At 41.8% G+C, this 12,350-nt stretch overlaps 1 protein-coding gene across 5 annotated transcripts in view; it reads right to left on the reverse strand.

Annotated features, from left to right (window-relative positions):
- Positions 1-464: 464 nt before the first annotated feature.
- The window catches only part of VIPAS39 (VPS33B interacting protein, apical-basolateral polarity regulator, spe-39 homolog), a 36,242-nt gene continuing 24,356 nt past the window's right edge, over positions 465-12,350 (reverse strand). For all 5 annotated transcript variants that reach the window (XM_045807735.2, XM_045807725.2, XM_087856151.1 and 2 more), the window contains 10 exons: positions 11,134-11,161; positions 8,281-8,354; positions 6,452-6,527; positions 5,874-6,008; positions 5,201-5,242; positions 4,783-4,872; positions 3,449-3,535; positions 2,772-2,861; positions 2,256-2,360; positions 465-1,507 (listed from right to left, as the gene is read on the reverse strand). In XM_045807735.2, the coding sequence (XP_045663691.2) occupies positions 1,487-1,507; positions 2,256-2,360; positions 2,772-2,861; positions 3,449-3,535; positions 4,783-4,872; positions 5,201-5,242; positions 5,874-6,008; positions 6,452-6,527; positions 8,281-8,354; positions 11,134-11,161 (748 nt within the window). In that variant the 3' untranslated portion in view covers positions 465-1,486. The remainder of the gene's footprint in view (positions 1,508-2,255; positions 2,361-2,771; positions 2,862-3,448; positions 3,536-4,782; positions 4,873-5,200; positions 5,243-5,873; positions 6,009-6,451; positions 6,528-8,280; positions 8,355-11,133; positions 11,162-12,350) is intronic.

Genomic DNA, 12,350 nt, shown 5'->3' on the forward strand with positions numbered 1-12,350 from the left:
CAGGCTCGATCCCAGGATCAGACCCAGAGATCATGACCTGAGCCGAAAGCAGACGTTTTAACCACTGACTGAGCCACCCAGGTGCCCTCTGCTGTGTGCTTCCCTACATCTCCTTTTCCTTTACCACTTCACCCACTCCACAGGAGCATATAATTCTACAAGCTCTGAGGGAAACACACTGTCCTATGACAGGTTAAGATATTGAGTCCAGAGAGAAAGGGATTCACCCAACATCACACACCTTATCAGCAGTACAGGTGAGACAAGAGGCCGGGTCTTTCGTCTCCCAGCTTGATGCTCCATTAAGCACACAGCCATACTTTGCCATAAACACCAGTACTCCATGACTTATATTGATAGACTACTGACTGCAGTCACTGAGGCAGGTTTCTAGTGGTCCCAAGAGACAGCGCAATTATTTCATTGTTCTGCACAAAACAACTGGGAGGGAACGAGAAGGCACCAAGGAGGAAAAAAGCTTTATTATGAGTCTAGGCATGTCGGGGAAACCCAGTTCAGTCACAGAGAAGAGAGGCTGATATTGGTACAAGGAAGGAGGCTAGTACTACAGAATATCCTGTTGAAAACCAAGTGTGAAACTAAAGCCTCCATCTTAATATCCTAACCATCTGAAATGCTGCTGAGTTTAGGCCTGGTGAACCTTCTGGAAGCTCCTAGTGAAATAATGAGATTTGTGCATAAGGAAAGAGCACTCCAGCACTGCTGAATCTGAGCTCCATAAAAGGTTATGGGTCTAGGATGGGAGAAGTAGAGGAAAAGATAATGGGGATGTCCTTATCTCCCACACAAGGCCATCTCGGTGTGCAGGTGAGAGAAGAACCACAAGTCTCGGACAGTGGCTAGACTAGGGCAGCAGAGGGCACTGGTTGAAGAAACATGACATCTGGGCAATCTGTGTCATTACGTGGAGAACTCTGTGCAACCTGGTGGGAAGGCACCTCCAACAGGTCCTGGCTATCCTGGCACCCCTTCCTGAGGCCCCTTGGGAGAGAGCCATTTTGGTTCTATTCTGACTTCATTCAGAGCAGAACTGCCAATGTCCAGCACCAAGTCCAGGGTCATAATTAGCTGAGAGAAATGGAGTGGCCACTCTATGACACCTGACCTCTTAGTCTGGGTGACTTCTTTTCTAGAGCAGTCGTTTTTCCCAGACCAAAAGAGATCTTGCCCAATATGGGCCCAATCTAGAAATTACTCCCACCTTCATGTGAGCACCAGGTAGAGAGAATCTTCCTCATGAGTCAAAGCTTTAGACTTTGGCCCTTAGACGATGATCCTTGGACAGAAGATCAGTCTGAAGCTGTCTGTGCCCAGGCGCTGGTTTCTGTCCTAACAGTAATAGGCACTGCCTGTTGATGATGGGTCCAAGCGATGTGGTGCTGTAACTCTCCCAACGGACAGCGCTCTCTATTGTCACAGGCAGGAAAGGAAGAAATGAGGCAGGTTTCACGGTTGCTAATGCCACTTAATTCTTCCATCGAATTTGCTGTGGAAAGAACAAACAATATCTGTTTCCACTGGCCCCTACAGAGAGGTAGGGGAATACAATAAACAAGGCAAACGGCTAGATAAAGAAAGAAGAAGAAGAATGGTGAGGGAAGTTGAGAATTGTTTTTCTAATATGTGGAGGCATTTGCTTATTTGAAGGTGAATCCAATGGCCCACTCTGTGTATTACAAGCCTGATTTAGGGCACTTATTCTATAGGCTCGGCCCTCCGCAGGATCAAGACTCACTAGCTTCAGATGACCACAGGGTAGGTCCCAAACTATCTAACAGGGAGCTAAGCTCCATATTAACAAAAAGCTCAGCAATTTCCTGCTATGAGAGATGAGCCAGCTGTGTTGCCCAAATAGCTAAAATCCATTTTATCCACTTGTTTCCAACAGGTAGGTCACACCTGGCCCCAGGAAACTACCGTCTGGATAGTCTGACTCTGCAGTAGTTGTTTCCATACTCCTGGGACTAGTACCTCCTACCTGCTATGTTTAACAATTACCAGGGTGCTATGTAAAGTCTCAGCCCCAGGTCCCCAGGTTACCACTGGATCATCCCACATTCTCAGGAGTAATTTCTGCTAGTCCAAGCATTGCTTCAGATCCTTAGGCCCACAGGAGATCCTTTTATCCATGACACTCAGCAAACTGTGACCCCATCCAGGCCTTGGGAATATATACTTGATGGTATTGTGAGGACCGTCTCCTGGGACTGCTGAAGAAAGCTGTAGCTGCTCACCGAGCTGTTCAGAACGGCATCGATCTTCTCCTCCTCTGCAGATCCTTTATCCACCTTACTCCTGTACGCCAGCAACTGCTGACGATCCTTTAGGTCCCGGCAAGTCTATACACCAACAGACACAATAAAACCTCCAATCAGCCTTCTCCATGAGGGCCTTTCTTTTCTGCCACTCCCAACATGGCACCAAGGTTCAAGGAGAGGCTGAGGGGCTATAGTGCAATGACAGTGGGGTCAAACAACTACAGAACTTCCTATTGAAGAGAAATCTACACAGCTTATGTGGCTGGATTCAGTTCTGTGAATTCCGTGAGGGCAACAAATTTATAAAAGCAGAGGTTATCAATCAAAGGACTGGGAAAATAATACAGAACTCCTTCCAAACTAATTCTTGCCAGATCATTTTGTCTATTAGGTTGAAACTGAAAGCACCTCAGGATCTAGGACAGAGAATATCGTAATCCCCCGCTCTCCACTAATGGTCTAACTCAGGGTTCTCATTTCTTAGGGACTCACATCAATGACGACATCATGGCACTTGAACTTGGTGGCTAAGTTCAACTTTGTGTCCACATCTTCCACCAGATTAACATACTCTTGTAATATCTATGGGAAAAGGTACTTCTGATTAATGACTCCCAGACCCATAAAACAAAGAGCTGTAAAGGGAAGACAACAAAATCCTGAAGAAGCCAAGAGTTCCATATCTGATGTCTACCATTCCCATGATCAACCATAGTACTATTTCTGCAATGGGGAATGAGGTAGACTGCCTGCAGTACTTCTGTGCTCACCCAGGAGGGATGGGAAGAGCACACTCCGCCTTAGCCTACAGCTCGATGCCCAGGCCAACAACAGGTGCGCTCTAGATCTGATCGGGTGCTATGCTCATTGCTGCTTGATGTTCTTTCTCACTGAGCTCTCCTTTTGTATCATTTGAATAATATGTCAGTGCTTCACACGGACTAAACACAGTAGATGCTCCTCAGGGAGGGGCAGTCTGGGATTACTTCTAAAGGGCAGAGGAGAACTTCCCTCCCTCCCCTTTTCTATCTCAAGGTCCACTACAGCCATTTTGTTATCTTTAAGATAAGACCAGAGCCCGTTTCAGGTCTCCCACCACTGACCAGTAAGAGGCTAAAAGTTAGGTCTCCTAGAGGATCCTGTACCCAACGTTCTTTAGGAGCCATTACCTGGACAGGGGCACTATTCTTGTGCAAAATTTCCACAACCCGATGGAAGCCAATGGGTGCTCTCTTCTTAGTGTAGCCCAGCCAGTTCTGAAAAGGGAAGATGGGGCAGCAGTAGCTAGGCAAGACAGACTCAACACACTTTGTGACCATTCATTTTACGGTCAGACTAGAATAACATGGTGGTGAGCATGGATGGATGGGAGGTGGGAGATACAGAAGTAAAGAGAAATGAGTTTTTCAGAAAAGTCAAGGAATTTAAGAGGGTGGAAAAAGAGTCAGAAATATGAAATAAGTTCTTAGATCTACAGCCAGAAAAAAGTCTGTGAAATATGGCCAAATGAAATAAGCAATTTACTTATAATACTTGTAGTATGAACTTACCCGGGTAGAAAAAATCCTATCCTCTGTGTTTATATTCATATAAAGGTATTTGTAAATTCATGAGAGAAAGTCTGGAAAACTACCCATCAAACTTTTAAGAGTATTTGCCTTAGGGACTGAGATAGGAGCAGGTGGACAATGGGCAAGGAACTTCACGTAATTTGACTGTCTATGCTCTCATACAGTGTTTGATTTTGACGCAGACATGTATTGCTATGGTAGTCAATGTAGCTAGCTAAATAACTAACAACAACCACCACCAAAAAAGAGGGGGCACCTGGTGGGCTCAGTAGGTGGAACATGCGACTCTTGATCTCAGGGTTGTGAGTTTGAGCCCTACATTGGGTGTGGGGATTACTTACAAATAAAATCTTAAAAAAACAAAAACCCAAATAACAACAACAACAAAAACCTAACAAAGGGGAAAAACAGAAAATTCTCAAACCCGTAATAGAAAAAATGATATTTAAAATATAAACAGAGACAAGACAACCAAAGTAATGCAAGATCCTTGATTGGATCCTGATAGCAAACAAACACAAAAAGAAACAAAAACTCTAAAGAGCTGATGTGAATATAGATTATAGATACAATATCATAATATTAATGTTAACTATCCTGAAAATGATAATACTACTGTGGTTATAAATGAAATAAACGCTTAAGTATTCAATGGAGAAGTGTCATGATGTCTGCAACTTACTTTCAAATGATTCAGTAAAAGAAAAAAGAAAGCAAATATGGCAAAAATGTTAATAAATTAGTGAAATAAGACTTTTTGTATGTTTATTATACTATTCTTTCAACTTTTCTTTCAGTTGGACATTTTAGAAAATAAAAAGTTGGAGGAAAAAAGTAAACCAGTAACTAGAATGTGAGATTCCCACGAGGCATGGGTAACAAGATGATATGTGCAAGGCCCCAGCAGCACCAGACAGTTCCAGGGCACCCACCTTTGTGGTAAAGAGGGCATCTACATCATGCCAGGCTCGAAGCTTGGCACGAGCAGCCAGGGCCGTCAGCACATACTGTTTGTCTGGGATCTAAAAAGCAGAGACCAGGGGAATTAAGGGGAAGTAGAAATTCATCAGGGGAGAATTCTGGAAAAGACAGGCAAAAATATTCCCTGGTATTGATTCTGTCCCTTAACATACACAAATCTCTCAGGTCATCAAGACCCTCTTCATTCCCAAGCCCTAGCACTGCTGCAGGCCATTCCGTTGAAGTCTTCCCTCACTTCCCATACACTCCTTCCTTTCTACCTTTAACCGTGACTAGCAAGTGACTTCCCGTGCAGGGTTACCAAGCAATATCTACTCCATGCAGTTACTCTGATACTACTTTACCAAACACTGGCCAATTTATATCTACCTTAAATGTCTTCTTCAGGTTGACTGGACTGCTGAACGTCCCCTAGGAAGAAAGTGGAGAAGGAATTTTACTGGTACTGACTTTCCCAAATACCACCCAATCTGACACTTTCTTTCCACTACCTAGACATTGTACATTCCTCTCTGTAGCCATTTAAACCCAGAAGTTAATTTAAGAGAAAAACTCCACCAGGTCTAACTGGATATCACCACAACTTGGCTAAACAAGACTGGATTAATAGGTATGGCATATTTCTCAATTTTATGCCAATCTTGTGATCATTATGATTATTCCCGCCTATGATCATTAAACTCAAACCTCTTCAAAGAAACATTTTTTTTTAAGTACCCACAAATACTTAACGCCCTGCTGCTCTTCTTTATACCAAGTGAATCCATGTGAAATTATGGACCTTAGAGCAGGGACTGCTGTGGGATCAGCACTGGTGAGACCAAACGTGCTCTGTTAGCCTGCCAGCTCACCAGAAGCCACACAAGCCCTTTCAAAACTCTTTTTCCCTCAGCTCACCCCTTCTGAAGGCCAGGGAAGCTTCCAGGTGGACCTCCCCAAGAACTATAAACACCCATTGTTCAGAGCACACTGAAATAACTGGCTTCACACTATCTTCCTCTTGTGCGGTGAGTGTGTGGGGTCTTTCACACTTTGCCTATACCTCAGCCTCCGTGTAATGGTAGAAGCACGAGTAGAAAAGCGTTGTCACTAGCGGCATGTTGAGGATAGAAGCTTTGCGGGGGTGCTTCCGAAAGATCTCAGTCTGTCCTGCTGATTCTAGATGTCGATCATTTGCCTGTGGCGGAGTGAACCAAGTAAAAAAAACAATGTCCGCAAAGTAGAGGCAGGAGAGAAATATTAAATACTACAGCAGTTGTGCTTCCCATCCTAGGAAAGAGGCAAGAGAGAAAGAGAGAAACTGCCCAGGATAGCCCAGGGGAGTTTAAAATCCATAAAATGACAATAGATCCATGTTGAATGGAGGAAGACTGGAAAAGTAAGGATGAAATGGGAGTTCTGGGAGGGAGAGAAAACACTTCCAGGTTAATAGCAAGTGAGAAGAAAAAGGATGCCTGAGAACAATGGAGGGAAAAGGGCTATCATGGAAAGAGGAAATGAAAGGCTCTTAGAGAATGTAACAGGAAATGACATATACAGCAGAGTATAGAGGTCTCCTAGAGGCTGAATGGCACTGAGCACTGGCATTGAAGCAGAAAACGGAGAGACAAGGAGTCTAACCTCAATAATGATCTGGCGTTCCAGGAGAGTGTAATGGTCTTGAATATGTGCAGAATCTTCTGCTGAAAATGGCAAGCTGGTAAAGAGCCAGAAGGTTAGCACCTCTTTCTCTACTGAAACAAGAAACAAACCCAACTAAACCAAATCACCACTGTAAGCATAAGAGGGTCACGGCACTACACAAATCTGATCTCAATGCACCTTTAGAGCATCCCTGAAAGGCAGAGAGAGAGAACGCAGAAAACAGAATAGACCTTTGGCTGGGATTTTGTATTTTAGGTTTTGCCAATTCAAGAGGGATCCTGAGGAGCACTTGGCTGGCTCAGCCAGTAGAATGTGCAACTCTTGATCTCAGAATTGTCAGTTCCAGCCCTCTGTTGGGTTCAGAGATTACTTAAAAAAACATAAAACTTAAAAAAAAAAAAAGAAGAAGAAGAAGAAGAAGAGGGATCCTGAGAGTCCACAAAATATATAGTCATCAGTGGTTCTGCTGAGGAATGAGTTAGAACTCTCCTCACTGTGAATGTTTGGTGAACGAGTCACTTAGTGAATGAGCGAGCTTAGCCGACTGCCCATGATCCACGTCCCAGTGAAGCCCTGTGGTTCCTGTCCTGCCTTAATGTCAATGCTTAACTCTCCTTAGGGGGTGCTTAAAATTGTTAGCCATTTCCTACTGCAGAGGAATAAGGTAAAATTCAACTACCAGGCACAGCGGTACGTGTATAGACTGACAAAGATCTCACACATCTACCCAGATATCAAGCGTCCCATCTTCAACACTACATTTTACACATGAAAAAGTTGAGGGACAAACAGAGTCTTGCCTGAAAGTCATACGTGGTAAACCAAGATGTAAGGGCAGGAATAGAAGCCAGATTTTAAGCTTCCGGTTCACAGATCTCTCCTTTAAAAGTGCTGCCTTAGTCCCGTACTCCACTCACTCCCAGAAGAATTCTGAAACTCAGTTACACTGTGCCAGGTAAGTGAGAGCCACTGCCAATTTTTACAGCAATAGGTTTCAGTTACTTCCTTCTTCCAACTTTTCTCTTTGTTCACCAGAGGCCACTATGACATAGCTCAGTATCTGATAATGTTAAAATTAAGGACTGCATGGACAAATTTCTAAATGTGAATCCTGGAACTCCTATCCCATGAGGAATGACTAAAGCAACTGTGAATACTGAATCTGGATTAAGGCCTACTGCGTAGACTCTATGCCTGTCTTGAACAATAGAAGGAAGCAAGTTTCAGCTCAATATAACAAAGTATTTTACGATAATGAAGGCTGTCCAACAATAGAAGAAGCTACTTCCAAGAGCAGTGAGTGCTCATCACTGGAAGAGTAATATGTGGGGCTGGTTTTTATAGGGACTTATATCCTGGATGAACACCTATACTGAATCAGTGGTTCTTGTGCTTTGGGGTCTCGGGGACCAGTAACACTGAAAATACTACGGAAACTAAAGCGTTGCCAACCTTTTTATCTTAATATATAAAGTCATAAAAAAAATCACATCCCATTTTACCCCCAAAAAAGGAAGAGAGAGGACGAAAAAAAAATCCCAGAATTGCAGTCTTCTAAATTAGATAAATTTAACTACAGAAAAAACTCTTCACGTTACCTTTATTTTTCTCAATTTACTACCCATGAGTGAAAACTCTACTGGGGAATTAATGTCTGGAATCACTGAATGAGACCACATTTAATGATGCTTTTATGACCCACTGTTAGCCTTTTCCTTCAACTACCTATCCACTCCACCCTCATTTAGTCTCCTTAGTCCTCTGTGTAAGAATATTTATACTTAACATTTCTCCCCCATGCTTACCCAATGCAGGTCTTAAGAAATTCTTTTCGTTTCTCAGGGTCCTGAATGGTCAAGTGCTCACGATAATGAGACAACTACAAAAAAATAAAAATAAAAGAAAGGCTTTGAACTACTTTGTCTATTTTGTCTCCTTTGAAGGGTGAAGTAGCTATGTAAGTAGACTTCCCATCCTTAACAAACTAAATTCTTCATTACCAGAGATTCCTCTGGGTGTGGATGGGTGTGCAGGTAGGGAGAGGGAAAGAGTAATTCAAAATTGCTCTTTGGGGGCACCTGGCTGGCTCAGTAAGTACAGCAGGTGACTCTTGATCTCAGGGTTCTAAGTTCAAGCCCCACACTGGGTGTAGAGATTACTTAAAAAAAAAGAAAATCTTCAAAATCACTCTTTGGTTTATCTATAACTACAATATCCAATACAGTAACTACTACTCCCATTTGGTTTACATTTACATTTAAATTAATTAAGTTAAATTAAAAAGTTCAGACCCTTAGTTACATTAATCATTTCACCATGTGACTAGTGGCTACCATATCCAACGGCACAGATGGAGAATACTGCCATCATCGTAGGAAGCTCTACTGGACAGTGCTAGCCTACAATGAAGCACTGAGTAGTTGAGTACCTAGCTTTACTCCAAAGTTTGGTGTCAGCCTCACTATTTAACTAAAACCAGTTTTTGCTTCAGCCTTAGCCTCTGAAAGGCCAAAAACTAAATGCTTACTTCAACATTATTTTTGGCACCTTTGACCTTGCACATGATCAATGGTAGCATGATCCTGTAAATATCTAATAAGTAACAACATCAGTAACATGAATAAGCCATGTCCTCTGATTCACTGCTGACACCTGCTAAAGATTCATGTTGAAATACTACAGGTTCTACATATAACTCTGAAAGAAAATCTCCTTATGTGCTTTCTATTTTGGAATTCTAAAAAGAGAACTGCAAGTTTAAATCGCTATTTATTATTACAAGGACTAACTGATGCAATAATTAATGATGATTGTAAAAGCTGCAATTTTATGTACAATTATTAAAAACTTTTCAAGAATCAGGGAGCCAGTTGGTTAAGCATCTGACTCTTGGTTTCAGCTCAGGTCATGATCTCAGGGTCCTGAGATCGAGCCTGGCGTTGGGCTCCATGTTCAGCACGGAGTCTGCTTGTCCCTCTCCCTCTGCTCCTCCTCCTCTCTTTTTCTCTCTCATAAATAAAGTCTTAAAAAAAAAAAAAACTTTCCAAGAATTAAAAAATGAACAGATTGACAGTTAATATGAATATTAAGAGAATGAACTGACTTTAGGAAGGACAGTATATACTTTTAGAAACAAGTACATAAAAATGTAAATGAATAGAGATTATACCATAATCTAATCTTCATAAAATATCTGGCATATGATCATTCCTACTATCAAAGAAAGTAATCTTTAAGAGCTATAGTTAATTTTTATTGTCCAATTCCATTTTGGCCTTAAGTCTTTCAACAAAGTCCTACTTAGGTAACCTTCCCCCTCCATGAGGATAAACTGAAAGCAAATTACCAACTTTGTCAATTCTCAAGTTCGTAAGGTTGGAAAACTCTAAATTTATATACAACAGTGTGCATGATAAATTATCTTCAATTCAAAAATAATAGAGAAGGGAAGAAAATAAAAAAGTTTTAGTGGAAAATGAGTCACCCAAAACACATTTACTTTCACTAATCGAACTTCAAAACAACAAACTCTGTAAGAATGCTGTATGAAGAAAATTTCTTACAGTTTCAAATCTATGGAGATTAAAAATGTCAACAAAAGCTTTTCCAAATGATTGCTACAGACTGCCAGTCATTTTCAGTAGATTATGATAAAGATTCTAAGATTTTCCCATGCCTTGAATATTAAGTACAAGCTCCTTTTACAAAATGTTACTGAAAAACATTTTCCTGAATTACATTCTGCTGTGCAAAGATTAGCACGATTATTAGATGTGCCAGCTGAACGCGAACACTGATCTCACCACAAACGTGTGGTGCAGTGACTAAAGGAACAGTCCTGAGGAATTCTAACCCCTGCACTATAACGGCAAACTTTCAAAAGCGGATCACTACGGTTTTAGCAGTATAATGAAATGTTTGGTACAATTTCAGCTTTATTCTTATATTCCAGGAATTTATTCTGTAATGGTGAAAATCTGCCAAAAATCAGTTTTAACACTCAGTCCTTGGGGCGCCTGGGTGGCACAGCGGTTAAGCATCTGCCTTCAGCTCAGGGCGTGATCCCGGCGTTATGGGATCGAGCCCCACATCAGGCTCCTCTGCTATGAGCCTGCTTCTTCCTCTCCCACTCCCCCTGCTTGTGTTCCCTCTCTCGCTGGTTGTCTCTATCTCTCTGTCAAATAAATAATAAATAAAATCTTAAAAAAAAAACAAAAAACACTCAGTCCTTGAGCTCTCAGCCGCATGTGTACTGGCTGCACCACCAGCTTGACCTATCTTCCTTCTTGACCTATTGTCTGGTTTCTTATTCCTTTTAACTTACAACAGTTTCTACTATTGGAAGCCAAAACCCAAAAGCTCCTACAAACCAGGAACTGAAAACAACTAGAAACTAAAAAACAAATTACAAATTGACCAGGCCAGTTTTTATTCATTCTTCAAAAAAATATTTATTCATAAGCTCAATCAAAAGAGCATATAAAAAGAAACAGTACATCATTTGTATTAAGTTTTCAGGCTTCCCAGATGCCTTTCTCTTTTGGATGCAATCAATACCAAAGGAAGGAAACTGTTAACTAGTCTGGGATCTCGGAGACTGGGTTTTGGCTTAGATTTCTGTTAAATAGGTCCCCAACTGAAACAAAGGCCACACTTACCGCAAGCTCTTCTGTTCTATCTAGGAACCTGGGAAGAAGCAGAAGGGAGCAGGGCATTTTTATCTATTGACGTGTGGCAATGTAACCTCACAAAATAGGATGGCTGCTCTAGGAGAAACACAATTCAAATTCATTTGTCTCCATACATGAGTAAGCCCTCCTATTCTTAAACTTTCTACCACCAGCAACCTCTTGGAATCACATGGTGGATCAGATATCCTTGTTCCCCTGATGGCTCTAGCTGAGTGAAAAGCAAGGACAAGAAGGCACTATAGGACACTAATAACTTTGTAATGTTAACAGGTCTGATAGAAAGGCTCAGAGCTGCCACAAAACCGTAGTCCACAGTAATCTTACACGGTTTTTTGGAAAGACTAAAGCACACTTCTCTGTCAGTACAATCTTGGAGACAGGTTTGCTATATTGTTCTCCGTTGTTTTCATGTACAATGTAGAAAGAGCTTTGTCTCTCCCAATGGTGTAAGGTCTTGGAGAACAAGGACTTCGTCTTCTGATTCCTTCTTATTCTGAATGGACCACTATAATTAAATCACTGGTTTGACCTAGAGGTGATGCTTAATAAAGGGAGGGAATTGAGGATGGGAGCAGCCTGCCTCAATGAACATGTCTTCTGCAAATTCCTGGCTAACCATCTGTAATCTTGGCCCTGACCAGGTAATCTGCTTTCCCCACCTTTGTCTTTGGGACAGCTTATCACTGTGGCGGAGTCACTGGGTAACTGGAGTAACTGGGTAACATGGGCCACATAATCAGCCTAAAAAGAGGTTTCAACCCCTTCCCTGACTTTGAAGAAAGGACATAATAGATATACATTTTAATCTACTGGCAGGAAACAGTCTCTACTGATTAGAATGAGACAGGGAAAGAAGGAAAACATAGTAAAAGACACTCCCCTCCCCTGGGGCCTCCGGCAGATATGCCCACCTCTTGCCTCTCCACCTATCAGATTCCTACCTAGTCTCAATTCCTAACCAATTCCATGAGGCTTTCCTTGGGTATCCTGACTGCAAATTTTATTTGCTTCTTCTGCTCTTCCATTGTACTTCCAACTGGCATCACTGGGGACCAAGTAATAAAAGATACCTTTATTCTAGGTCTTGCATAATACAAGGCTTAAAAATATTAATAATACAGACTAGGCATTACACTAAGTGCTTTTCCCACACTAACTCTTAATCTTCATGACCTGTAGGGTAG

This window comes from Ursus americanus, chromosome 26 (assembly GCF_024610735.1).
Source record: "Ursus americanus isolate L20-20 chromosome 26, mUrsAme1.1.p, whole genome shotgun sequence".
In the NCBI taxonomy this organism is placed as follows: Eukaryota; Metazoa; Chordata; class Mammalia; order Carnivora; family Ursidae; genus Ursus; species Ursus americanus.